General features: G+C 44.7%; 4 protein-coding genes across 5 annotated transcripts; 3 read left to right on the forward strand and 1 right to left on the reverse strand.

Annotated features, from left to right (window-relative positions):
- Positions 1-806, forward strand: LOC120906089 (cytochrome c oxidase subunit 6A, mitochondrial). The gene is made up of 2 exons (XM_040317536.1): positions 1-217; positions 441-806. The coding sequence occupies exons 1-2, from the start codon at positions 121-123 to the stop codon at positions 674-676; spliced, it is 333 nt and encodes a 110-aa protein (XP_040173470.1). The 5' UTR covers positions 1-120; the 3' UTR covers positions 677-806.
- Positions 807-2,215: 1,409 nt separating this feature from the next.
- On the reverse strand, positions 2,216-4,597 carry LOC120906088 (syntaxin-16). The gene is made up of 4 exons (XM_040317535.1): positions 4,086-4,597; positions 3,910-4,007; positions 3,740-3,830; positions 2,216-3,675 (listed from the first exon to the last, which is right to left on the reverse strand). Exons 1-4 carry the CDS (start codon positions 4,164-4,166, stop codon positions 2,926-2,928), a joined length of 1,020 nt encoding a protein of 339 aa, XP_040173469.1. The 5' UTR covers positions 4,167-4,597; the 3' UTR covers positions 2,216-2,925.
- A 2,771-nt stretch (positions 4,598-7,368) lies between these two features.
- On the forward strand, positions 7,369-7,783 carry LOC120906090 (NADH dehydrogenase [ubiquinone] 1 beta subcomplex subunit 1). The gene has a single exon (XM_040317537.1). The coding sequence runs from the start codon at positions 7,535-7,537 to the stop codon at positions 7,700-7,702; it is 168 nt and encodes a 55-aa protein (XP_040173471.1). The 5' UTR covers positions 7,369-7,534; the 3' UTR covers positions 7,703-7,783.
- Positions 7,784-9,908: 2,125 nt separating this feature from the next.
- LOC120905553 (prolyl endopeptidase FAP) lies at positions 9,909-27,602 on the forward strand. 2 transcript variants are annotated; one of them, XM_040316441.1, is made up of 14 exons: positions 11,048-11,218; positions 12,991-13,105; positions 15,933-16,031; positions 16,144-16,247; positions 16,339-16,433; positions 16,514-16,833; positions 17,064-17,208; positions 17,303-17,591; positions 21,416-22,353; positions 22,420-22,611; positions 22,681-22,733; positions 22,832-22,939; positions 23,014-23,219; positions 26,507-27,602. In XM_040316441.1, exons 1-14 carry the CDS (start codon positions 11,156-11,158, stop codon positions 26,639-26,641), a joined length of 2,862 nt encoding a protein of 953 aa, XP_040172375.1. In that variant the 5' UTR covers positions 11,048-11,155; the 3' UTR covers positions 26,642-27,602. The 2 variants fall into 2 exon arrangements, with proteins under 2 accessions (XP_040172374.1, XP_040172375.1); XM_040316440.1 differs by lacking the exon at positions 12,991-13,105 and having other exon boundaries at positions 9,909-11,218.
- The last annotated feature ends 6 nt before the right edge of the window (positions 27,603-27,608 follow it).

Consider the following 27,608-nt stretch of genomic DNA (forward strand, 5'->3'; position numbering starts at 1 on the left):
ACCATCTGTCAAATCGACTTCAGCCTTCCCGAAAGCAGCAAAAGGTTTTGGTGCGTACCGAGAAGGGTAAAATTGTGTGACTTCTTACGCCGTACGGAAGTAAACGAAAACGCTGCAATCATGTCGCTGGTCTCGCACATCCTGCGCCGTTCGATCTCGCAATCAATCGTCCGCAATGCCGAGGTCGGTGGACCGTCCGCTGTAGCTGGCCATGAAGGTAGGTTATCGGATCGATGTACGCCTGTGCATGTGTATGTGTTTTTCTTTTTTCCTGCACCAGCCCCTCTGGCTGGCTTACATAATATCAGCTGCGCAGCTAGCGGACAACACACCGTCGTCCTGCCGATGGTTCCAACTGCCCGAAACACTCATTCATTGTCTATTTTTTTTTTTTCGTTCCTATTTCTCCACCCCCCCAACACTGACCCATCCCGCACCAGCCGGTGGCTACAAGGTGTGGAAGAAGCTGTCGTTCTTCGTCGCCGTGCCGGCGGTCGGACTGTGCATGCTGAACGCTTACCTGAAGCACCAGGAGGAGCACGGTCACCCGCGACCGGAGTTCGTCAAGTACGAGCACCTGCGCATCCGCAACAAGCGCTTCCCGTGGGGCGAGGGCAACAAGAGCCTGTTCCACAACCCGCACGCCAACGCGCTGCCGGACGGCTACGAGCACTAAACGGGCTGGGGAGGTGTTCTGCCCATTGCTGTCGCTGCTGGTGCCGCGGACACGTGCTTTCCGTGCGCACCGGCGCGCATAGTGTTGTTTAAATAAAGTCTGTGAACGAATGTACGATTCAATAATCCTAGGAAAGGTGTCTGTTTTCTTGCTTCTTTTCGCCAGCGCCAAGGGGTGTGAAGGGAAAGGAGGGCGAGCAGGATGCAGGATCATCTGCAAGTGGTCCACCATCGCATTTGTTCGGTTTGAAGGAGCAGCTAGGCAAAATGAAGAGAGAATCAATCCCTACGGGAAGTTTACTAATGGTGAGCTTGCATAACCAGCCTAGGCAAAGAGTTATGAACAGACCGTCCATTCGTGATTCAATCCAGTTCCTAGAAAAAAAAACATACGAAATAAGTATGCGGTTATCTTTGGAGTGCTTTTAGTCTTCAAGCGTACAGAATTAGAATTAATTACAAACAATTTACCAAAAAATCTAATAAGAGAGAAAATACAGCAAAGACACATATCTACAAAACACAATTTAGTAACACTAGTTAATTTGGCCAGATTACAGGGCTACGAAAATAAGTTTCATAGATCCCCTTCACTGTAAAGAGTACGCCGAAAACAATGGTCTCGAAACCCATTTAAAATGAGTTATTTATGACCATCCCTTCTGAGACCTAAATCGAACCCATACTGGTCCTGATACCAATAAATCAACTTTTTTGGTTCAAGAATTGCACTTGACCTAATGCCTTCAGAACCGGCGCTGAAACTATGCATACTGATCATATCGGTCCTAGAACCCATACCTGCTCTGGAACCGATCATAAACCCATAACGATACTGGAACTGATAATGAACCCATACCGGCTCTAGAACCTATCATGAACCCATAACAGTCCTGGAACTTATCATGAACCCATACCGACCGTGGAATATATCATGAACTCATATCGATACTGGAACGGATACTGAACCCATACTGATCCTGAAACTGTTACTGAACCCATACTGGTTCTGGAATCTACCATTGAACCCATACCGGTCCTGGAACTGATCATGAACTCACACTGACCCAGAAATAGCTCCCGATTCCATTTATTTTCAAGAACTGTAGCTGGAACTGTGCTGGATTCGGATTCAGAGCGATAATTTGACCTGAATCGTGTATGTATTCGATAAAGTTCCAGTCCCAGTCGAAAAACCATACCCGGTAGTAAATGAGCAGCGTAAAAATTAGCATAGGAAAGAAAGTAGGAATTCAGCGTAGGAAATTTAGTAGAATTTGTACAGTGATTTGTATAATGATTTCTTTACATCGAATTGAACATCGATCGTTAACATGAAACTGGACACAAAATCAGGAACATTCACAATCCCTACCGTTGTATTCGCATGAAAATAATTACATCAAACATTCTGTTACTAGAGATAGCCAACCGAATCCTCTCCATGACTCTGCAGTATGGCTGTTCAGGGGGTGTTCCTGAACCTTGTACCTTTTCTATTTCGGGAGGACAATAAGACATATCAGGGAGACTTTTCTGATTACATATACTTTTTAAACCATTTTTTATTATAAATTATTATAATTTTATATGGAAGCCAGGCTGTCTCTCCCTCAAATGTATCAAAACCTAGCGGTTTACGGAATCTTCATATGATAGACCGGCCTTTTTTGGTGCTACTTTTATTTTACCCTTTAATTTAGCAAATTAATGTTGCCTATTCGTGTTAAAAGCGATAGGTTATTGTTGTATTAAACGATAGATAAAAGTTGATTTTGCTAAATATTTCTTGCCTCTCTCATCCGAGAGAACAGCAAAAGGGTTAGGGAAAATGGATGAAAAAACAGCATTACTTTGGTGTGGACCTATTTACTTCTTTTTCTCCTATATACAGGAATATAAATATTCCCCATTTTACAAAAAAAAACTTGGATCCAGACCGGGACTTTCTGGACTAGATTCGAACTGCCGTTTGCGTTAAGTAGCTTTTAAACGGCTGCAACTCTCTTCGTATTGGGTGTGATCGCTGTGAACATTGTTTTAATCCCAGCTTAAACCCTTCCATCGTAATAAAGCATTGTGTAAAAAGCACAGTAACAGAATGAACAAAAATATGGCTAAAATAAAGCAGTCGAAAATAAAGTAAAAACTCCCACAGGAAAAAAACCTTTAAAGCTCCCACCCCCCCTAACACAGACACAATAAATAACGTTCCAGCCCTGTCTCGGAATGCCCGCCCGCCCTGCCAGCCTACAGCTTGGTGAAGATGATCAGTATGATCATGAACATTATCGCGAACGCCAGCAGCATGATGCAGTGCATTTTGCGGTTCTTGCGCTGGTACGATTCGGACTTCTGCAGCTGGCGCAGCCCGTCGCTGACCCGCACCTGGGCCGACTCGATGTTGTAGTCGATCCGGTCCAGTATCGTGCCCTGCTCCTGGATCAGCTTCGAGATGTCCTTGAAGATGACGTTCAGGTCGGTGATCGAGTTGGTCATGCGCAGCACCTCGTCCTCCCGGCTCTTCAGCAGCTTCGTGTTGTCCGCCTGGATCAGCATGATTTGCTTCTGGTTGATCGTGAGGCCGGTCGCGGGCAGCTGGAAGAAATCGTCCAGCTGGTCCTCCTCGTAGTCGTAGCTGGAGCCGCCGGCTGCTACCGTCGGCCCTCCCGTCCGGCCATCTGCGGCCGACTCCAGCTGCAGAAAGTTGTCGAACGTGTCGACTGGATTGAGGCTGGTGGTGTTGCTGGAGCGCAGTACGGTACCACCCGTGCCAGCGCTACCGCTCGGTCCCGCCTCGGTGCCTTTCAGCGCGCGGGACGTTTTGTGCGCCTGCAGCAGCCGGTACTGCTCCGTCAGGCCCTGCAGGATGATCAGACAGTGCTTCTGGACGTTTTTCAGCAGCATCTCCTCCAGCCCGTGGTCCTGCCGGCGCAGCGAGTTGATGTTGTCGTGGCAGCGGCAGATCAGCTGCTTGATCTCCATCATTAAGCTTTCGGTCTGCGGGCGGAAAACAGGGAATCGTTGGTAGCGAGCCGGATATGGGTCAGCTCACCTTGCTTACCGTGCTGCTGCTGGCGGATGTTTCGTCGCTCAAAACCGAACGCACCTCGGCAGTTTGCAGCCGTTTCACCTCATTTAGACGCTCCTGGATCCTGGACAAACAAGAAAACACATATAACCGTCCACGATTCGCATGCTTCACACCTTGAGGAGTCGAGGCCAAACACTCACTTGAACAGCAGGTAGTTGGCTTCGTCGTACTTTCCGATCCAGCGCGGCTGCTCGCTCGACTTTCCCGCTGGTTCGAGCAGAGTCTCGTTGTCCGAATGCTGGTGCCGAAGGGAAAGGGAGAACAATGATGCTTGAACCATATGCAGCTTAATGACAGACGATCGCGCTCTACTCACGTTATCGTAGCCGACGTTTCGACTGTGTACGGCATTGTTCCGCAGCATGTGAAACAGCTCGGTTAGGTTGCGGTGCGACATGCTGGAAAACACTTTATTTTCCCTCCTCGAGCGAGAGAGATTGTGTATGTATGTGCCAGAGGAGGTTTTCTCTAAAACCAGCAGCTGGCAGCTCTTTCGGGCCAGCTACGTGTTTCGGGCTTTGTTTTGTTTTCGTTTGCCGATCGATATCACGCTTGACGTTTTGATGTGAATAGACGGCCCGTCGCGCAAAATTGGAGGCTCGCGTTGCAATGCTGTCGAGCCAAAACTTCCACCCGGATCGAATTATTACGGTGGGTATCAGCTCGATAATAATCGAATTCCCCATTCAAAGCATAATTTTCAAACAGCAATTATCGTGTTTTTTAATTAAGTTCCTCAATGCGACGCTTTTCAGTTGCCTTAAAATGCTTTACTTGAAAAGCATTTTAGAACAACACCAACTGTTCTAAAACTGACTGAGCCCAATTGACATTTTTGAGCTAGAAAATCAGAGTTTCGAGCTATTTCTCTTAAACTACACCAGTTTAAGAGAAATACTAGTGTTGTGGTCCGATCAGACTTAGCCTTTCTATCCACCTGGGTGTGCCACTCAGCGATAGCAGTCGACGACTTCCGTATGATGTGTGCGTGGAAGGATGTGCGTGTGTTACGGGTCGCTGACCAGAGCATTGAGAGAGATAGCGTGAGTGAGTATTATTCATTCGTGCGGCTGAGCTAGGGCAGATAGGATTAACACGGGCCCGTGGAATAGTATTGTATAATTAGGGCATAAAGGTTTTATATGTTATGTCGATGCAAAGTGAATCGTCTCCATCGTTGTAGTTACGTCCATGCATCCGACATAGAAACTAGACAACCCAAAAAAACATCCGCGACAAATTTTGGCAACACCTTCCATCTGTCAAATCGTCTACGTTTTAGCACTAAAGTATGGCTAGTTTCGATTGTTTCGTCGCGAAATCCGAGCTGTGATACGAACGTCACACAAGGCGTAATCTCAAAAAGTTTACGCTTGATTTGTATGGAAGAGCAAAAACTTCCTGTCAAAAGATTAGAGGGTGGATGGCAAACCCAATTTATGTCAAAGTTTACTCCTCGTGTGACGTCCGTATGAAAATTTCACAAACCCGCAACAATCACGGTTGCCCTTGATTTTGTTCTAAAACCGAGAAATTTTATTAGCACAAATAGCTCGCAGAAAATTTGTCGCGGTACAAAAGATGGTCGTCTAAAACAGTGCAAGGGACGTTAAGAACAAGCCAGACCATGATTTGGCCTAAAATCGGCAATAAAGTGGATTTTTCGTTGCTTTCTTCTCTGTCCTTTGGAAAATAACGTTTCCAATCCTTAGGACTAGTCGCATAGTCATTTTATACCAAAAAACCACTCAACTTTCACAAAATAATTCCGCCCGAACCAAAATTTGGTATTTCGAGCAACATTTAAGCTCATCATATTTAAAAATTTAGAACAAAGGTCGTTTGGGTAACCCACCAAATGTTAGCACAGTTGGTGCTATCAGTTCAAATCATATGCATTGAGCTAGTCCATCTTTAACCCATATATGTTTATAAAGAACCCAAGCGCCACAGATTAAATTCAAAAGAACTGGAAAATCTAATATCCATAGAAAAAAACAAAAGCTCCATAGCTTTTTTGGTTTGTTTCATAGATGGCGTATTATAACTCATCAATATATTTTTGTTCTTTTCTTGCATTGCGTTTTACCTAACTTCATCTAATCATGGCCTATATAGCCTTCTAACATTTCGAGCAAATATAAATCATCATTTATGAATCATCAACACCAACGACCATTACTCGAATTTCACTTGCTTAAGAGCTGGTGGTTTACATTAGCCTAATGCCTAATGCTGAACAGGTTTTTCACTCTTCTGTTGCAGCAAACCAGAACTCAACACTTTTTATCACTTCCGATGCATAATGCAACACGTGTTGGTGTGAAATATGTTGAGTAAATACAATAACCATACAAAAACAAAACTTACCTCAACCAAATTGATGTTGCCCGTTTCAGCTGCCGAGTGGTTTAATGATGTGTACGCTACCAACCTACCGATATTTTTTTTTCAGTCGAGTTCGATTCTTAACTTCACAGTTCGGTATAAGCACACTCAATCGTACCCCAATTGACATTTACGAGCTCGAAAATTGGGGTTTCGAACTGTTTCCCTTAAACTGGTGCCTTAAAATTCTCTTAAACTGCACCAGTTTAAGGGACTTTTAGAACAAGCCCTTTAAAATCGACTTAGTTTTTTCGTGGCTTTCTTCTCTAACCTTTGGGAAATAACGTTTCTAGCCCCATTACTGGTCGTTTAACCATTTTATACCAAAAACCACCGAATTTTCACAAAATAATGCCGCACGATATGTGCCTTCATTGTTCGCCAAATATTGAAGCAAATTAATCTAAAACGAATTAGACACCATCATCATCCAATGAACGTCATTCGCACGCGCCAACGAAAATTTGATGCTTTCTACACGGAAAATCACGCACAAATTTTACTATTTTTGGATCTCGAGCACCATTCGAGCAGATAAAAATTTAGAACAAATGTCACTTGGGTATTTTGTTCATCGGGTTTCGCCTATCGAATGGCTGTTCATAGAATTATGCAATTTTCTTTTATTAAAGTTGTTTTCAAATAACATTCTTGCATTTGATGTATAGTTTGATAATATGTTTACACTGAAAGTTAAATTGTTAATAAAAAACAGCAATATCTTCAAACTTTTCTTGTCGCCCTTTTGTGCGCTTTGAGGTAGCTCCGTTTAGGAAGATCAATGAAGCCACTACATCAGCACAAAAACTATGTAAACGGTATCATAATTGTAATAAATATTACGTCAATAAAAATGAACATTTTAAATGTATTGAAAGAATCTTGAAACATTTTTATCAACAAATAATTAAAGAAAATCGTACTATTTTACGCCAATCGCCAATCCATCTGTCAAAGCGTACAATAACAACATGCCAAAACGTCAGTGCGCACTTTTGACACTTACATAATTCGGTGCAACTTTGGAAAGCGGTAAGGCAAAACTTTTTCCCCCCATTCGGAATTTGCTAACTATTAATTGTGAAATTCCAACCGGCACCCGCGGACACGGGTCTCATCTTTGGTTCTTCCCCCATTTGGCAACGACGACGTGAACACCCGCCAGCCAGCCAATGATTCGCCAGTTCTGGAACCGCTACAAGGTCGTGATCATCTTCCCAGCGCTCGCGTTCGGCTCGATTGCGGCAGACTACAGCTACACCCGGCAGTGGAAAAAGACTCGCCTGGAGCAGATTCAGCAGCAGCAGCAGGCCCAACAACAGCTCGCCTAAAGCAGCACTCAATCTCAACCAACCAACGCACACGCCAATCAACGCGATGTTCGGGCTGAACCGTCAGTATCTGTGGAGTGTGGTGCCGCTGTTCGGGTTCGGCGTCGGCTGGTTCCTCGACCGGAAGGAAACGGAACGCATGACCATGTTCCGCGACAAGAGTGCCCTGTACGGCCGCACGCTGAAGGAGGGCGAGAAGCCATCGTGGCCTTAGGCGGGCAGCCGGAGAGCGAAAGAGAGCGATTGAAGTACCCCCCTTCTAGAGAGCGAAATACATTGATGTTGTGAACTCGGACTGCCTGGCTTATTTGTTGTGTTTAACTATTATTGGGGTATCGTTTTAGGACGTGGTCCGGATGTTGTCAAGGCGTGAAAGTTGAGGGAAGGAACTGTACAGGAAGCTTTTATGAATGTTGTACTAGAGGGATGAAAAATCTTAGGCTAGGGAAATGTAAGCGGAGCTGCTTCCACAGTGTCGTCTTGTTAATGGTTAAATGTGAACCATCCTGTGGCGGAAGAAATCGCTGGAAGGAAATTCGGCCAGCATTCAGAATGTACGTCAATTCGCTTCAAGATTGAGAGTTTTTTTTTTGCAATCTTGTGTTTTTGACTGGAATTGACAATGGCCTAATGCGTATTGCGATGCATCCTTCCAAGAAAGTCACTAGTAAAAGTGTTGTACAACAGTTGGTGAACTTTAAAGCAACACCAACTGCTCTAGTACGCATGAGCCACCTTGTCCATGTTCTTGTTTATTTTTTCGTTCGGACATTATATTGGAATGCGCTACAGCAGTAACAGCAGCACGAGAGCACGTAAATGAGCACTGCACACACGCGCGCGCTCGGGCCAAGGTCCTTGTGGACAGCACACTTCTTTGCGAGAGGCGATTTTTGAGGTAGAACCGGAGAGAAAGTGAGAGACAGAGAGAGTGAGAGTGAGAGAGATCATTTTAAAGGATAAACATGTCAAAGCATCCTTCGATGTGTGTCCTTGCACACACTTGGGCAATGGACAGCACTGGAACGAGCTTAAGGAAGTACGGGGCAATGGGCGCCTCCATTGCGTCACGATCTAAAATCACCTTCAAAGCTTTTAGTGTTGGGTTTCATAAATCTTTTGTTCAGATTCATTCATATGAATTTTCAGTGATGAGTGATTCGAATCTCGAGTTAAATCTTCAAAGATTCATGAATCTTCAAAGAATGGTGATTTTTCAAAGATTTATGAATCTCTAAAAAATCAAGAATCTCCAAGGATTTATGATTTTCGAAAGATTTACGAATCTGCAAAGATTCTTGAATCTATGAGATTTATAAATCCATTAAAATTCATGTATCTCCAGGAATTTATTAATATTCATGAATGATGATGTATGATTTTCAAAATATTGAATTTCCTAAACCCCACCTAAAACATGCCCGTCGTGAGTTCAAACCTCGCATGAACCGTTTCCCCGTAGCAAAACAAACTATCCGGCTGTGTGGTACTTTCCAATCAGTCTCGAAAGCCTGTATGAGGATGGCATGACCACGTAGGTTGTTACGCCAAGAAGCAGAAGAATGAAAAATCTCAAGCTCTATGAAAGTTTAATCTTTCGAGATCTAAGAATCTTTTGTGACTCATGAACCTTTAGAGATTCATGTACCGTTTCAATCGAGATTCAGATTCATTGATTCATTCCAAAGATTTATTTTGATTCATGAATCTGAATCAGATTTACCCAAATCACAAATCACAAAGCTTTAAGTTTGAACAAATCAATACAATGATTAATTGAGAAATTGATCGAAGTTGGCCGGAGTTGGCCCGAGTCGGCGCGATTCAGAATCGTCCAGAGTACATGGGAGTCGACTGCGGCCGTCCGGTGCAATGTGCTTGTGATTAGGATTTTCATTTCGATGTGTTTTTTGTCTTTCACTTTGCGCGTGCACTGCGTATACAGGCCATTGTTTCGAAGGCCGACTCCGGGCGACTCCAGACGACTTCGATACCAGCCGATTCTGCACGACTCAGACGACTGGAACAACTTCGAACGACTTCGAACGACTCCAGATGAATCCGACTCCCAATAACTCCGGACGACTCCGAACGAGTCATGAGGCGTATGGGCAAATAAAAAAATGGGTTGAGATTCCTCCAAGTTTTTGTTATTAATATTTTTTCCGAACAATTGGTTTAATTTGCTCTTAATGGTTTTAGAATGTATAACGAAAAGGATGTGTTGGGGATTTTAAACCAATTTTTCTGTATGCCCATAAGGCCCCAATATTCGCATACTTCACAGCATTTACATAGAGAGAGAGAGAGAGAGCAAAAGAGGGAGCAGCGAGTAAGAGAGAAAGGATCCAACGGTGAGCGAGCGAGAGCGGAGTGCTTTGCAGCACTCTGCTGTTACACTAACATCCTGGCCGCGAGCAGCACCACGGTCCGGCCGACTCGGTACAAGCTTGCCAGCCAGCACGCCAGCCCATTCATTCATTCATGCACACGCCGTTCGTGCGCGGCTTTGTAGTGTGTCTTCACTCCACTGCTGCTGCTGCATCCCCCGGAGTAGAGGACGGCTGGAGGAAGTGGCGGGACCGAACAGTGCGAACGGAGGGCGGGCAGCGGCCCAAACAGAGTCCTCTCTAGAGCTGATACACTCGCGGGTGCAGTGGAATTCAAAGCGATCAAAGCCAAAGGATTTATCTAAAACAAAAAAAAGTCACGGGAGAGTGAAACCGAAGTGTTTGCGTGTGTGTGTGTGTTAGGGATCAGGGATCATTTGGATCTTGTTGTGTGTGTGTGTGTGTGTGTATAATTAGAAGTGATTTCTACCGCAGTATGTGCTCGGGTCGGCAGCGGCCTCTAGTGGTGTCTAGTGTGTTGGGGCCTACTGCTGTTGCTGCTGCCATTATCCTGCCGTGTGCCAATTGGTCTGCGTGTGTGTGAGACGAGTGGGCGTACACGCGTGTGTGTGTGTGTGGATGTGCGCGCTTATGATTCCTCTGCCTGGTGGGTGGCTCCTTCATCTCGCTCACGCTCTCTCCACATGTGCTGCGCTTCCTAGTAAAACGTGCGTTTCTCTCACTGTGTGTGTGAGAGTGTCTTTGTGTGTATGTGTCCTGGACTGGCTCCGCGCGCCGAGTAGCATCTCAAAGGGGTGGACCATATAACTGTGCTTAAGCAAGAAGTGGAAAAGGCAAGGATGCAGCTGGCAGCACGGGGCGATTGAAGTTGAACCACAGATTGGGTACAGCTTGAGCGCCCGCCCACCCTCAAACCCTGCAGCTTGCACCAAGATCACTCCGTGGACAGTGTTCGAGTGCCACCGTAGTGCTGCGGAAGGCCTCCAAGTGAACACTTTACAAGAGAGGCTGGGAGTGTATGTGTGTGAGTGTGAAACAGCGCTTCCGCAGCGTCGTGTCGTGTCATCAATCAACACACAGTCCTGCCCTGCTGCAAGGAGGCTCATCCAATCAAAAAAAAAAAAAAAAGCATCTACCACCCACCCAGCGCTACAGAGAGAAGGAACATCGTCCAGGAGCTGCAGAGCCCCAAAAACACAAAAACCAAAAAAAACGCATCGCCCCGAAAACCGTGAGGTCCCCGGGAGCCTTCTGCCGACAGCGACAGCCAACCGTGCACGGGCGGGACCGGGAGTCACCATCCAAGGGCAACGAAGATGAACACCGTCCAGAGCACGGGCCATGCGACCGTTCGGAACAAGAAGGACTCGCAGTTCGAGGTGAAGTGCAAGACAAACAAGAATCCGGCTCCCAGCTCCGCTTCCCGCCCTGGCTCCCCCTTCCCATCCACCGTACAAACTGTCCTCTGTGACTATCTGCAAAAGAGCTTCTGCTCTCTCCTCTCTTTCTCTCTCTCTTTCTCTATCTTTTTCTTTCTCTCTCTCCTTCTCCCTCTTTCTGTATCTTTTTCTTCCTTCCTCCTGTTGCCGGAGACGCCTTCCGGATGCACGGCAGGGTGCCGCGGAGTGGTGCGCCCCCGAGATCTAATCACTCCCGTTTTTTCTTGCTATCCTTGTTCGCTCCTGCGTAAGGATGCTGCCGCTTTCTGCACGCCTACTTTCGTCCCCCTCTCGGTCCTCTCACCCCATAAAGCCCTCCCCTCTCCCCACCACCACCACCACCACGAAGGGCAGTCCTACTACTTAGTAATGCTACTAACAAACCACTAACTTACTGCTCAGCTCGCTGTCCCGGCTGCCTGTCCTCGCTTACCTGTGCTAATTTTAGTGCCCGTCTAAAGATCCTGCCCCCTCCCCGCCCCCCAAAACCTCTCCAACACTGCGCCCAGGGAAGGAAGGGGAGGGAAGACTCCTTCCCTGGCGCCCTCAACAGCTACCCCGTGCGTCTATTAGATGAGTGCTGCTATTAGTGGCTCGTTTTTTTTTTTAGAAGTGCTTCTTCGTTTCTCGCCTTTCCCCGCACACAAAACCAACCCAAACAGCAACACTGATAAGGACAACAAGACACCGCCGCCATCTACACCGCTCACCACACTGTTGCCCTGCTCTTGGCCCTTAACAAGAAGAGTGAAACAGAAGAAGGAGCAAAAAAAAAAAAACAGACACAAACCCGATGGAAAATTGGAAACAAAATGCAGAGCAAACCCAATTGTGTTGCCCTCAACCTCAATCCTTTGCAGTAAAACACACAAAAAAAAAAACAATGCCATAACCACACATACACAATCTGTGTGTGTGTGTGTGATGAATGTGTGCCGTAAAAGGGATTAGGAACAATGAACGTGCCCAAAATGGGGAAAATCGTACCTCGGCACATTAACCTATTACTCGTAGGAAAAGCGCGCGTGCTGCCTTCCTCGCTCTCTCTCCTTCTCTTTTCCTTTCCTTTATATCCCTCTCACTCTCTCGCTCTACTTTCTTTCTCTCTCTCTCTCTCTCTCTCTCTCTCTCTCTCTCTCGCTCTCGCTCTGTCCTATGTCCTCCTAACCTCAATTTCCCGCTGCGCAAGTAACACATTAACCGTGATAATTTAGTACACAGTCAACCACATACACACATACCCTTATACATCCGTGCACACATACTTAAATAGTAACAATAGTACGCAAAACTAAAAAAAAAAAAACAAGCGCTGGCAAACCCAAAATCACAACAACATTACCAATAACAACAAGAGTCCAATCAACAACTACAACAGCAACAAGAACAACAATAGCAACTACAGGAGCAATGCAACACCATATTTCCCAACACACGAAGAAGCAGTAGTAGTAGTAGAAGACGCTGTTTAGAAAGTAACGAAGGAAAACTGATCGCTCTTTTCTTTCTCTCTTTCTCTCTTTCTCTCTCTCTCTCTCTCTTTCTCTCTCTCTTTCTATTCTTTCTCTATTTGTAAACTAACTTGTACCATTCCTACTCTGGACCGAACCACTCGGTGTTTCTCTCTCTCTCTCTCTCTCTCTCTCTCTGTCTCTCTCTCTTCTCTCTCTCTCTCTCTCTCTCTCTCTCTTCGCTTTTATTCTTCTGCATAGGAATTAACTGTCTCTTCCTCGGAAAAAAGAAATTGGAGAGGCATTTTTATTGCGCTTTTAGTGATCGCTGCCGTATTGGGGCTAATTGTGTTTTCCATTCTACTTCTATCACCAGGTGCATTGATTTCTTTCTTACGTGTGTTTACATGTTTTCTAAATATGCCAAAAATAAACCCCCCCCGCCACCCCCCCATCCACCTATCAACTATAGAACACATATAATTGATGGGCAAAAAGCAAAACTACCTGCACAAAACAACAGTCACAACAACAAAAACACCCCTTTTCAGCCTCTTCTAACGTTTCTAACGTTCCTCATACCTTGCTATCTGTTGTCGCGCGCTCGCACACACACACACACTTTTTGCTCTTTTCTGACACGTTTTTGTGTTGTTGTTGTTGTATTTTTTGGTAAAAAATTGGTTCGTTTGTTTGTTTGCTGTTCAAAGCTTTCTTCCCATTCCATGATCCTTCATACAACGCCCACTTGTTTCATCTTTTCGACTGCAAAAATGACCACATACGATTGCACGAATGAATGTGTGTGTATGAGAATTTTAAACGCTCGTTTGGTCCCCTCCTCCCCCTTCTCCCTCAATGGAATTCTTCTGCTCGGTCAATTATGCACTTGGTTGTCCTCTACAATGGCTTTCGCTGTTGCTTTCAGTGTGCTTTCGCTTGGTGCAACAAAAATACAAACGTTTGCTCGTTCTATTTGGGATTGGACGATATCGACCGCATTGTGCTGCAGTGGTAAACAGATGAGTGTGTATGTGAGAGGATATTTTGGTTTTGGTTTTGGTTTTTTTTTTTTTGCGCCTAAACGTTGCGTTTCCAGTGCCCATAACTAACCTTGGGGCCGTTGAATTGTAAATTAAATGTTCCATCCGCATGGGTCCCGGGTGTGCCGGAGGGATTGGGTTTCACTAATGCCACTGTGGCTGTGGTACCACGCTGACGTCATCTTGCCAATTATCTGCCAGCGTATGCCGTTGCTGCAGCCGTAGCAAAACGGTTCGAAAGCACACCTTAGTGCGAGAACTTTTATCGGTCGTTACTGCTAACTGGAGTGGCACGTTTGTTCCCACGAGAAGCTGGTTGTTCAAATCCCAGTAGATGATAAAAAGGGCGCATGCTAGGTGATGAGAGAGGGAGAGAGAGAGAGAGAGAGAGAGAGAGTGAGAGAGATTGTGTGTTATTTATAATATGTAGGAATAGCAGATCATTTGATTATTATTACTTTTTTTAATTTATTTGAAACCTCAATTAAAGAGAGCTCGCGCTGCGAACTAAGTAAAGAAATATCGATTGTTTCCATGGTGAGAGTTCTTTTGATACCGAGGAGTAGTTTCTTAGTTCGTGGCGAAAGTTCAGCTGTAATGGTACCTATCCAGATGTCACTGCAATTATCAACATTCCGAGGCAATTTGGTTTGTCATCCGATCCCATTAGCCAATCAAAATTGTTTGTACATTTCATCAGCTCGCTTCACGCAGAAGCATCCTCATTCGTTCGTTCTGGTAACACACCGAAATGAAAACTGTCATATTCCACCCCATTGCGACCTCAAAAACAAAACCATACTCACTCTCATTTAAAAAAATGGACTAAGCCATAGATCGAATTTCAAACCGTTTCGATTCCAATGTTTACTTCCTTGTGCATTGCCTGTGTTCCGCTACCAAGCTGGTTGCTTTTCGTCATGTTTCGTGTTGCTTTTCTTTTGTTGTTGTACGTATATGGCCAGCTTGCCCACCTTGTGGGCTTCTTCCTCAGTGTCTAGTGTTACCAATTGCAATTTAGTGTGTCCGTAATAGTGATGTGCTCTCTGGGCCCACGACTCCCATCCGACTCCTACTATTGTTAGTGCTATTTCGATTCCGATTCAAAATGGGAACTACTAAGTCCGCTCAGAGTTGAAGTCATTCAGAGTCGTCCAGAGTCGTCCGAAGTCGTCCAGAGTCGTCCGAAGTTGGCCGAAGTTGGCCGGAGTTGGCCGAAGTTGGCCGGAGTTGGGCGGAGTTGGCCGGAATTGGTTGGAGTCGGAGTTATTCAGAGTCGTCCAGAGTACATGGGGGTCGACCGGAATTGGTGCCGGTCGGAGTCAACTGGAGCCATCCGGTGCAATATGCTTGTGATCGCCTGATTTCATTTCGTTGTCTTTTATGTCTTTCACTTTGCGCGTGCACTTCGTATACAAGCCATTGTTTGGAAGGCCGACTCCTGCCGACTTAGGGCCACGTCGACTCCGGAGGACTTTGACTGCGGAGGACTTTGACTGCGGAGGACTTCGATTCCGGAGGACTTTGACTCCGGACGTCTCCGATTCCGGGTAGCTCCGGACGACTCCGACTCCGGGACACTCCGGAAGACTTCTGACGACTCCGGATGATGCTGGGCGAACCTACCTTTCGGAGTTGGTTTTGAAATTATCGGTGTCGGATCAGAGTCGACTACGGATAATTACCAACTCTACCCATCACTAGTCCGTAGTAGCGCACAAGTGCCCTAAAGTAATGCCGATTCGAATGAAAGCAACCAAAAGCCAACACGACCTAGCGTAGGTTCTTTAAAGCAACAAAGAAGATAGTTAAGAAGATAGCCAAGAACAAGATTAAACAAAAAAAAAAACATCACTAATGGTACATTTAAAGTATGTGTGTGTGTCAATGTTTCTTTATATCCGCTTCATCCGTCTCAGTTATGCATCCCCTGTTTTAGTTTTAGTATCAACACACATCACACGTACCATTCTATCCCTCTATCTATCTCTCACTATCATGCCTTGATTTAGTGTACTATATTCGATGTGTGTGTGTGTGTTTTGTACGGGGTTTCTTTGCTTTAACTCTTCGTCCCGGACCATTGTTTCGCTGCTATGCTCTTCTAACCCAACAAAAACGAACTCCTCCCACCCCCTTCGAAACCTTCGTCTTCCGTAGAGATCGAAAGCTCGAAGCTGCACGGGCGTCGAATATCGCTGTACGATATCAAATCGGGCCGGTACGAGTGGAACACGCAGAACGGTTCCTGGATCAATCGTAAGTGGCTCTTTATGTGTATTTGTGTGCCTGTTTCTGTTCCTCTTTGCACTCACACGTCTCCATGTCCATGTTTTCCTGGTTTGCGGTGGCGCCCTCTACACGGCAACAGGGTACGAGTATGTGTTCATCAACGCGGAAGGTGGCCTGACCGCACTGCAAATCACCCGCGATGGCGGCTTCCGGTTCGAGGTGCTCATGAACAATGCCACCTTCGTGAGTATCTTTGCTGCATTTCTAGCACAACAACAACAACAACACATATTACTACTACTACTAACGTAAACACTCCCATCCCAACCGGCAGCGGCAGCTCAACGTTGACAGCTACGACGTGTCACCGGATCGGAACTTTGTACTACTGTACGCCTCGAACGGAAACACGCAGCGCTACAATCGCAGGTAAGATAGTCCAAGGCCTCAGCAAACATCGTGCTGTGCAGGGTGCACACTATAGAAGACTCTCCTCCCTTCTACTGCAGCTACTACATCTACGACCTAGCCGCGTCGAACGTGTTCTCCCTGTCGGCGAAGGAATCGGACACGACGGCACCGCAGCTCCAGCATGTCCTGTGGGCGCCGGTGGCCTCGAACGGCTCGGGAACGGGCGTTGGTGGCGAAAAGGCGATGTCCGGCCAATCTTCCCACTCGTCCTCCGCTGGGTCGGCTGGATCGTCTGGTGCGGGCGCGTCGCCGAGCTTGGGCACGGCCTCTTCCCAGGGCATCGCGTACGTGCATCAGGGTGACATCTACTACAAGCCCCGCGTACAGTACGATCTTATCTGCCGGATCACCACCAGCGGTAGGTTTCGATGCTGTCCGTCTAAAGTGTGCCGGAAGGGACGTGATTTATCTCTGCCCGATGGGAGATACGGCAGTAGTTCGCTACTGCCATAAACATTCTCTCTCGACGTGAAAAGTAAAATTAATCTGCTGTCAATAGCACGTCACGTCCTGCCGGCTTTTGCAAGTAAATCATTTCCCTGTTTTCGTATCTTCCTTTGCCATGGTCTCCCCGCATGGTTCGCGCAGGACGGGATGGGCCCGTGCTGAACGGTGTGCCCGACTGGCTGTACTCGAACGTGCTCGAGCTGAAGGGACCGTCATTGCTTTTCTCGCCCGACGGCCAGTATATGTCATTTCTTTCCTTCAACCTGACCGGCGTTCAGGAGTACCAGTAAGTATACGCCCGGCGAAGCATCAATCTTCCTCTAACCAGGTGCCAGCTTCTAACCGATTTCTTAACCCCCTTCTTCGGCCCTACCCAAAAGGTATCTGTGGTACGGTGATGGGCAGCAGTATCCCAAGATACACAGTCTGCGCTACCCGAAGGTACATGCGGCCAACCCGAACGTGACGGTGTACGTGGTGCATCTGGGCGTGCTGAAGTACATCTTTCCGAAACCGGTCCACGTGCCGGCGTACATCCGGTCGACCGACAGCTACGTCGGCGGGCTCAGCTGGCTCTCGCCGACGGAGCTCTCGGTGACGTACGCGAGCCGTAACCAGAGCGTGGCGCATGTGCTGCTTTGCCGGGCACCGACGTTTAGTTGTGTGGAGGTAAGGAAAGGACCGTTCGCAATCGGTTCGGTGCTTATTTAAATGATCAATAACTGTCCAGCGAAGAGTGTAAGGAAGTTTTTTTTTCGATATTGTGTAAGTCTTTCTTAATTGTTTTTCTGAATATCCAAAAGAAGAAATTTTGCAGAATGCTAGGATCTGCCAACTTTTCTTTTATGGCCGGATGTCACATGAACTTAGATGAAATTCCTCCTTTGGGTTGTTTTTGTTATGTTATGTTTTGTTGATCTTAAGTAAATTATTGCAGATCGATAACTCCGCGAAGATCCAGTCATTCAGACCTAGAATGGCATTACTTACTTACTTACTTATCCGGCACTACAACCGCTTTGCGGTCTTAGCCTACTGCAGGAGTGTCCGAACCCGCTCACAGTGAATTACGCATTAATACGCTCATAGAATGCCATTACATGTGAAAGTAAAACGAGACTACTGTTTCTATATCGATAAACCATAACACAGTTCAACAAGGAAATATTGCCAAAAAATGAAAGTTTCCGCGGGAAATAGCGGAAAAATGAAAAGAATCAAAGAATCCTTTGATCAATGAACCTTGCTAGACTTCAAAGTTCCACTTCAAACTTACACTCATGTCGCACAGGTGGCAATATGTGTGCACTAGTGTTGGCCGTTCCGGTCCGAACCTAGTAAAAAAGTTCCGTTCTTTATGTAGGCCGTTCCGTTCCGATCCTTTATACAAAATCGTTCCGTTCCGTTCATTCCGTTCTTTCCGTTCTTTCCGTTCGTTCCGTTCCGTTCCGTTCATTCCGTTCTTTCCGTTCATTCCGTTCCGTTCATTCCGTTCATTCCGTTCCGTTCCGTTCATTCCGTTCTTTCCGTTCTTTCCGTTCGTTCCGTTCCGTTCCGTTCATTCCGTTCTTTCCGTTCATTCCGTTCCGTTCCGTTCATTCCGTTCCGTTCCGTTCATTCCGTTCGTTCCGTTCCGTTCATTCCGTTCTTTCCGTTCATTCCGTTCCGTTCAATTCGTTTTTTCCGTTCACTCCGTTCCGTTCCGGTCTTTACCGCTTCAATATTGTTAGCAAGGTGCTATCGTTCGTGCGTTCCGTTCTTTGAAAAAACCGGCTTTGTCTGGTTGTTGCTTGCTGCATGCATGCAAGATAACTGTTCACTCTTTCTCGCACACAGTATGTGTTGCCTGTGCACTCTCCCATGCTCACAGGAATATTAATCGCACTTCGTCGCGTATCGTATATAAAAATCGTGATAAGCGAAACCAAAAATGGTGTTGCATTTGGCATTATGGTGCAATTTGTAACATCTATTCTACTTTTTGTTATAATTTAGCTTGTCTTAACTAGACAAATAACTATTATAAAATTTAAATTTGTGCTCATATGGCAGAACGGGTTGGAAAAGATGTATTATAATATGCGAGTATGAACAACGAAAAATAAAATGTATTTATTTTTTATGCCACGATGTCCACATGATCTTGGCACTCGGCATGATTCCAATATTTGGCCATTCGATTTGAAGCATTCTGTTCCATTCGACAACCGTTTGAGTGCCGTGATCTTAAAAAACGATCTGTGTGAAAAAACTATTTGTTTTAAATAGTAAGTGAAATTCAAATAATACGTCAATCTCGTCGATACAATCGTCAACTCGTAGCACTGAATAACATCGGAAGACGTTCCCCCCCCCCAATCCCCCCCCCAATCCCCCCCCCCCGGAAGACAGTTTGGCATCCTAAGCTCTGGTTGGTTCTTTTGCACCCCAGGTTCACGTTCCGTTCTTTTTGAAAAATGAGCTAGTTCCGTTCCGTTCCTTTTTTTTAACAAAATTCCCAACACTAGTGTGCACGCATCAGTTACATCTGACTTAACTAAATCAAAACAATACTAATAATCTTCTTCTTCTTCTTTGGCACAACAACCGTTGTCGGTCAAGGCCTGCCTGTACCCACTAGTGAAGTGAGCTTGGCTTATTGTTACCAACGCAGTGACTTATTGTTACCATAGCAGGATAGTCAGTCCTTCGTATGGGGGCACGGTCTATTCGGGGCTTGAACCCATGACTGGCATGTCGTTAAGTCGTACGAGTTGACGACTGTACCACCAGACCGGCCCAATACTAATAATGGGGCCCTTTCCGTTTGAAGCTCGTAGGCTGAAATTTCAGCCTGTCAACTGCTTGCATTGTATTGATTTTTGATTTGTCATTGATTACGAGCTGCTATCTAAGTGGGTATAATATACAGGTGGACTTATCCCAAGGTCTATGAATTTAGAAGGCTGATTTTTATCGCTTCGATTTCTGAATTAAGATTTTAAGATTGTTTTATGTATTCGTCAATCCTCCAGAAAGCATGTTTGAACAAAAATTTTCACTCGTTCTGTCAAAAAGTGATGTTCAAAATTGGTTATAAAAAAATGCTTTGACACCACCTGGACTACATAAACTTTGATTCTAGATTCCATTACCAGATCTCTTGAATGCACCTTGGAATAAATGTAAACACCACCTTGTTTTGCCATTTTTCGAGCAGGTACTCGAATCTAATTCTAGCTTTGAGGCTAGAATAATCTAGACTGAAAATTGCAGGCTATTTTTATGTGAGGTTTTGTATGGAATGTTTACTTGATTTCAGCCTCCAACTGCCAAACTTCATACAAAAAACTGACTAGAATTGTGAAGGGCCCCAATAAGGGCTTTTAATATTAACCGGTTAAGTAACACTGAACCTAGTTAATATTAACTGAACCTAGCTCCAGCAAAAGATGCTGATGGAGTAAGTAAATTTGTATTAAAAAAACTAACCGTAGTCGTACCCTTACAGACCGTGTTTTTTGCAATATGGATTCCTTGGAAAGATTCAGTAAAGATGACCATGAGACAAAAAAAAATTGAAATTAAAAATGGAAAAGAACTAAAATGGTTAAATATTAGGCTGAAATCTTACGGTTAGAGTCCAAATCATAGGAAGTTTTCAAACAGCTGAAACATTATGACAAACTCAAACAAATGATTCACTTTATTAAATGCCCTACATATCGAAGTCACTAACTGTTGTAGAAGAAAACATGAACAACAACTTTGGTTAACAAAAAGGAATCTGGTAAAGGGGTCTACAAAACTAGTGTAAAGTGTTTAGCGAACAAAAAAGAAATAATACTGCAATAAAAAGATAGGAACTTTATAACACTATATAAGATAAAAGATTAACTACAAAAATTGTGAGGCTGGTTGTACGTTTGGGTATTTAAACCCATTTCTTATTACGTGCAACAATTACAATTAGTTGACCGAGAATCACCTTCTCATTGCTGAGCAGTATCGAGAGGGACCTCACTCTTGCGAGACCCCACTAAATCTGATATTGACTAAGTGGAAAGCGTTTATGGATCGCTGTCAAGTGCCACTTACAGTATTCTTGGACCTACAAAAGAACATTTGAGACTATTTCGAGAGAACTATTGATACAAACTACTGTTGGTGTGTTGTCCGTTTGTATCATTGGAACTGAGCTAAAATGGTTATTCTGCAGGGTGGGTAGACATAGCATGTCTTACTGGAGTAAATCTGAACCTATTCCTAAAAGCCTTTTGAGTCTCGAAGCGGCGTTTTGCGAAGACAGTGTAGTTCCATGAGTGATGCAGAAGGCAGGAATATGCAAAAAAAAAAAAAATAGTAAACATTCAGGAAAAGTAATTTGCAAGACATCTGCGTCCTTCTTGATTTATCATCATCATGACTAATCATCATTATTAAATATCATCGAGTTCCGGTGAAGTGCTCTTCAAAACATCTCTTCAACATTTATTCCACTCGCTTCCTTGCAGATCTTCCAAGAGAAGGCAGTAGCCAACTCGTGGGTACTGATCGGCGAGACGCCACTGTTCATCCGGCGTCCGACGGCGCTGGAAAACTATGCCGCCGATGCACCTCAGCAGCCACCGGCCGGTTCAGCTCCGACCACGACAACGACAACGGCCGCACCGCCACCGCCACCAACGCCGCCCCCACCGGCAATGCCGCGCCATCTGTACATGCTGAAGCGGCTGAACGTGCGGGACGGTTCGCACGGCTACTATCGCCACCTGGTGCTGGTCCTGCTCGGCACCAAGCGCACCATCACCCTGACGATGGGCCAGTTCGAGGTGACGGAAATCGTCGGGTACGACGAGCGGCACGGGCTCGTCTACTTCATGGCGGCCCCGTACCACAAGCCGGGCCAGCGCCACCTCTACAAGATACCGCTCGGGCTCGAGCAGCTCGCCTCGATGGCGGGCGGCGGTGGCGGCACTGGGTCTTCGGCTGGCTCGAGCGAGCCGCACCAGCACCAGGAAACTGGCCGGCCCGGGCACAACGCGAGCGACGTGCTGCTGCTGCGCCCGTTCGGCTCCGCCGTGCCGTACTGCGTGACGTGCGGCCGGGGCCCCACCGACGGTAGCGACGGCGCGGACGGTGGCGATCCGAAGCGCCCGAACAACTGTCTGTTCAATCGCGTCTCGTTCAACGACGACTACACGTACTTCGTGCAGGAGTGTCTCGGGCCGGAATCACCGTCCACCTACCTGGTGGAGGCCGGCACGGAGCGCAAGGTGCGCGTCCTGAACGACGGCAACGAGCTGCGGGAGCAGCTGGTGCAGCTGGCCAAGCCGCAGATCATGACGTTTAGCGTGCAGATCAAGTACGACTTTAACGCGCAGGTAAAGCTGTTCCTGCCGCCCGGCGTCAAGGAGGACGACGACCTGCAGCTGCCATTGATACTGCACATGTAAGTCTATGGGATGCTAGTCGGGCGGGTCGATGAAAGCTCACATTCAATGCCATCCTTGTTTAGCGAGGCCGGCCCGGAACGGCAGCTCGTGTCGGAGGAGTACAGCGTCGACTGGAACTGGTACCTCAGCAGCCACCAGTCGTACATTATCGCGCAGATCGATGCGAGGGGGTCCGGCTTTCAGGGCGAGTCGCTCAAGACGCAGATCCGTGGACGCGTCGGCATCGAGGTCGAAGATCAGCTGGCCGTACTGATGTAAGTGAAGGCGCGTCTCAGCCCCATAATAACAGTTCCTAACGACGTTAACGCTCGCTTTATGTACAGGTATTTGCGGGATAATCTGAAGCTAGTAGATCCCAATCGCATCTGTGTCTATGGTACGTATTAGCTAGCTTTTTATATCTTTAGTGCCTAGAAGCGTCTTCGGTGTACAAGTTTAACATCCTCTTCCCCAAAACAAAAACCTCGTCTGCAGGCAAGGGCTACGGTGGCTACATCGCAATGCAGATGCTTGCTACGGACGCGAACCAGGTGCTGAAGTGTGTCGCCGCCATCTCGCCGATCGTTTCCTTCCGCTACTTTAGTAAGTTACCCGGCCGCACCTGTTCAGCCTTCTCCTGTTTTACCCTTCATTTTTGTTTTGTACCCTCGTCACAGATTCCTTCTTCACCGAGCGTTACGTGCTGCAGCAGGACGACACCGAGCGGTCGCTGATCGAGTCGGACCTATCGACGAAGGTTGCCAGCCTGGCGTCGAAGAACTTCCTGCTGATCCACAGCACGGCCGACTGCGTGGTGCACGAGCAGCATGCCGCCCTGCTCACCCGCTCCCTCGTCAACCGGGGCATCATCTTCCGGCACCAGGTAAGCGGCACCTACAGTGGCGGCCACCGAAAGTCGTGGACAGCTTATATTTTCTCCTATCTTCTGACTTTGATGCTTACTGCTGACAGTTCTTTAGGCGAAGTATCAGAAACGTTTCTTCAGAAGTCTTTGAGGACACTCTTCGGCTATGTTTAGGCAAAAAATCAGACCAAATATCGTGAAACCCCCAGAATAACCGTGCATAAATATAAACATGAAATTTATGCGGTCGACAGAAAATCTGACAGTTCTTAGCAAAATGAACACGTCCCGTGCCAATATTGATCAGCATGGTTCTAAAAGCGCTTGATATCAGTTGTTATTGATAATTGAACAGAATATTACATTACATAATAATCAAATCCGTATTACATAACCTAGACCAAAAGTCTAGGGTCCGAATTAGCCAAAGTAATTTTTGAAGAGTGTATTATTGGGCCTGATCGCAAACGAAAGTCGATAACTTTTATCCAATCGGATAACATGCTCGATTTCACCGGTGGAATATGTTTTCCACCGGTGGATAATTGTCTCTACTGTTGGCTAACTTTTCCCGATTCGAGTAGCCAGTGATTTTGCCCATTCGTTAATCATACGGTTTTGTTTACATTTAAAATTTTGTGGAAGGAATACAATAGTAAACTTGGCTTATTCATGGCATATGACACTGGATAGTAGACGTCTTAAAATGCGAAAGTAAGCCTCTGAATATGGGAGTTTTCTAACATAGGTTTGAACAAACATAGTAGGATACACCCTTTATCGCCCAAAATAGAAGAAGCAGAAGGCTTATTAACGGACTATTCAGTGACGAATCAACACAAAACACACAGTGGCATTAAACTAGAGATGTCAAACTGATGACCCGCGAGGTCTTTTGGTTTGGCACGTGACCGTTTGAGCCAAAATGTATTGATAGAAGCATTTCTGCTTCTATAGTACAAGTCAGTCAATTCCGGACTACTTAAATATGAAGAGATTTTCAACTTCAAAGGTTTCTCCATTATTTGTCAGACGATTAATACATCGTCATAAAACCTTGTCGGTTTTATTCTTACCTTCTCTCTATGCATGTATGCATAAAAAAGATAAAAATTGCAAAAACTGTTGTAGTCATAAAAGGAAAATCAAATCAACCTACTGTTTTAGTAAAATGGTTAAAAATTAATGTAAATTATGTTAAACCCTTTCCGATGATTGAATTTGTTAGCAACAAATATTTGATTACGAATTCTTAAAAGAAACAACTCACGGTTTAGTTTCAACCTTATACAAAATCGTTAATGTCCAACTCATGTAGTTTAAGAACATTACTTTTTTATTGTTAAGCCATCAATCAAGGCACTGGGTGACCAATTAAGCAATTTCTATAAGAAAAAGACTTGTAGAAATTAACAAAATCACTCAGCCAAAAGGAATTACGCAAGCTCTCACACTTTTTAGCATATTGTTTTGGAAAAGATCGAACCCATCTTTAGGTGTACTAAATATAAAACATTATATTTATGCAAAACGTTTAGAAATCAGATGACAGCACAAACACGTGTTACTTTTGATAGAATGTTACAAACGATCTCTATCAGGCTTCCATGAGGCATCCAAGATCAATGTGATTAGATAAACTACAGGGCTTATGACTCTGATTTTGGTCGCCATAATGAATGGAAATTACTATGGAGATTGGCAGGAAGGGAATAACGGGTACTAAGGTCTTGTATGACATCTTCCACTCCTCTGTAAAGATCTGAACTGGACTGAACGACCTGTTGTAATTTATGGACTTTGGACAACATCAAAAGTAGGAATTTTCTACTTTAATTCCAACTGAAAAATATTAATAATCAAAATGACATCAATATCAACTTTACTTTACAAAATTTACTGGTCTGTATTGGAACCAACCAATTTAAATTCCATTTAAATTTAAAACCATAATTTAGTTAAATTCTATTGATGTCCTATAGCATGAATCAAAAATCTAGAACCACCAAAAATTAAGATAACTCACTAATAATTAGTGGGAAATCCTGTAAAATGGTTTCCACTGTTATATCAACTTGGGTGCAGCAGATGATATAGTCTGATCGATATCGATAGTCTAGAATATTGACTGAAGTTTTTTGTTTTGTTTATTTTGTTTATTTTTTTATGATGTTTTGAACTGCTCGATTTTTATCGATTTTAAACTGCATTCCAGTCTTCTACAATACCGAACGGATAGTAGATTCTATTACTAGACCGATCGGATTCCGATTGAGAAAATGCAATATGATCCATTTGGAATTTTGCTAATAGATCGAATAGGATCGAATTTCGTTGGCTGTTAAGGCCCATTGTTATTAATATTTTTACAGTTTTTAAATCATTTAAAACTATCAGAAATGAAGTAGTGCTGATAATGTGTTTCAAGTTTTCCTACATATTCCCTTAATTTATTAATTAATTAATATTAATAATCAACCCATAATAAACCAATAAAAACCAGAACAAATGAATGAAAAGGACATATTTCAATACAACAACAAGTTTCCAAAACCAAAATGTTGACCAATGTAACCAAAGGGTATCTAGAATGTAATCAAGATGCATGAGCGCTTATGGCACATAGTCTTAACCATTACCTTGCTGAACATGGTTTCGATTTACGATAGTAACATGTCCATACATACTTTGTAACCAGGCTGGGAGCAAAATTTTGCAATCAATTCGAGGCAGTAATTTAATATGTCTAAATAATGATCAATTGCTTAATTTCTGATGCATCTGGAAGAATTATTGAGTGATTAGCAATAACATTATTAATAAATTTACTCTGCTGCTTCTGTTAGAGCCTTGCACTAACGATATTTGACGGTTTCGAGCCGTAGAGTGCTTGGCCTGTACATATATGGTTATGAAATATGAAGATGGCCACTCAACATACCGAATCGATGGACCTGTAATAATTTAAATCAGAATCGATTTTGATACCAAACTACATTTCATACCTTTTTATACATTTATGCACGGTTTTCCGAGGTTTTTCAAGATATTTGGTCTGATTGTTTGCATTAGCTCAGCCGAAAAGTGTCCCCAAAGACTTGCGAAGAAATGTTTCGGATAAGTCGCCTAAAGAACTGGCCAGTAAGCCTGAAAGACAAAAGATAGGAGAAAATATGAGGTATCCACGACTTTTGTTGGCCCTGTACCTCAGAACGAGTAGTGTGGCCGCCCAACTGCACTACATCTCATGGTGTGGCGGGTTTTATTTTAAATTTAATTTTGTTCTCTTCCCTTGCCTTTGCCAGATGTACGTCGACGAGGATCACGAGTATCGGAGCGTGTCCGAGCATCTGTACCACACGATCGAGACGTACATCGAGGAGAACTTCGGTAACGATAACCAGGACTGGACGTCGGCATTCTTCCTGTCTAAAACGTAGTTCTTCCAGTGGTAGGAGGCCAAGCGAACCGAAATAAAATAATACACACACACACATACACATGCATACATATACAACCATTCTCACAGACACACACAAACACAGACACCTTCACACAAAGACAGAGTAACATCACAACACGTTTGATTAATGATAGAGTAATGATAATTTAAAGATAAAAAACAAAGAGCAAAACAAGAAGAGAAAAATATATAAGAATCTAATAAATGAGAAACAAGGAAAACCCATTTTGCAGCTGAGCAGGGACGAACGTGGAGTAGAGTGAAGTAAATGACATACATATTTAAAGCAAAAAAAAAAAACAATGTGTGGGTGTATGAAAAAAATTAAATGGATGCAAATTTAAAAAGGAAACAATAAAACGAAACACGTGCACCTCCAGGCACGCAGATACACGCATGGCGCTTTAAAGAGAGGGGAGGAAAGCCAATTTTTGACAGAAAAAGAAGAAGAAGAAGAAGAAGAAGAAGAAACGAAGACAACAACCTAAAAGTAGTGAATTGCGCTGGCAATTCGCAAAACAGATAGATACTAGTCTTGTCTAGCGTTTGAAAAAAAACGCAAAAAACACACACACACACACTTCCCCCGGTGTTTGAACATTTCATATTTGATCCTTCTACTTGTCTGCAACCCAGCATGCGTGTGTATGTGTGAGTGTGTGTGTGTGTGTAGATTTGCGAGGCTGTATGTGTGTATGAGTGTTGTGTTCATTGTGCGATAGCTATTTTAAACAGTCCCAGGCTAAACATACACCAGCAAAGAGAAGACAGTGAAATCCTACTAAAAAGCACCTATTCACACACACATACACACACACGCACTCATCATGTTAAAAATTTCGATTTTTTCTTTCCTCCTTTGCGTACGAAATTCAAATTGCCGAAAGTCCTCCAGGCTGTTTGATCACTGGAACACTGGATTGGAAGCAAAAAAAAAACAAAAC

This window comes from Anopheles arabiensis, chromosome X (assembly GCF_016920715.1).
Source record: "Anopheles arabiensis isolate DONGOLA chromosome X, AaraD3, whole genome shotgun sequence".
Lineage (NCBI taxonomy): Eukaryota > Metazoa > Arthropoda > Insecta > Diptera > Culicidae > Anopheles > Anopheles arabiensis.

Bases quoted from the DNA above. Each gene is read 5' to 3' on its own strand.
- LOC120906089 (XM_040317536.1), top strand. From the start codon at position 121: ATGTCGCTGGTCTCGCACATCCTGCGCCGTTCGATCTCGCAATCAATC. The intron at 218-440 runs GTAGGTTATCGG...ATCCCGCACCAG, and splicing joins CGCTGTAGCTGGCCATGAAG to CCGGTGGCTACAAGGTGTGG.
- LOC120906088 (XM_040317535.1), bottom strand. From the start codon at position 4,166: ATGTCGCACCGCAACCTAACCGAGCTGTTTCACATGCTGCGGAACAAT. The intron at 4,008-4,085 runs GTGAGTAGAGCG...CTTCGGCACCAG, and splicing joins GAAACGTCGGCTACGATAAC to CATTCGGACAACGAGACTCT. The intron at 3,831-3,909 runs GTGAGTGTTTGG...TTGTTTGTCCAG, and splicing joins GCCAACTACCTGCTGTTCAA to GATCCAGGAGCGTCTAAATG.
- LOC120906090 (XM_040317537.1), top strand. From the start codon at position 7,535: ATGTTCGGGCTGAACCGTCAGTATCTGTGGAGTGTGGTGCCGCTGTTC.
- LOC120905553 (XM_040316440.1), top strand. From the start codon at position 10,858: ATGTGTGTGAGTGTGAAACAGCGCTTCCGCAGCGTCGTGTCGTGTCAT. The intron at 16,248-16,338 runs GTGAGTATCTTT...CCCAACCGGCAG, and splicing joins TCATGAACAATGCCACCTTC to CGGCAGCTCAACGTTGACAG. The intron at 23,220-26,506 runs GTAAGCGGCACC...TGCCTTTGCCAG, and splicing joins GCATCATCTTCCGGCACCAG to ATGTACGTCGACGAGGATCA.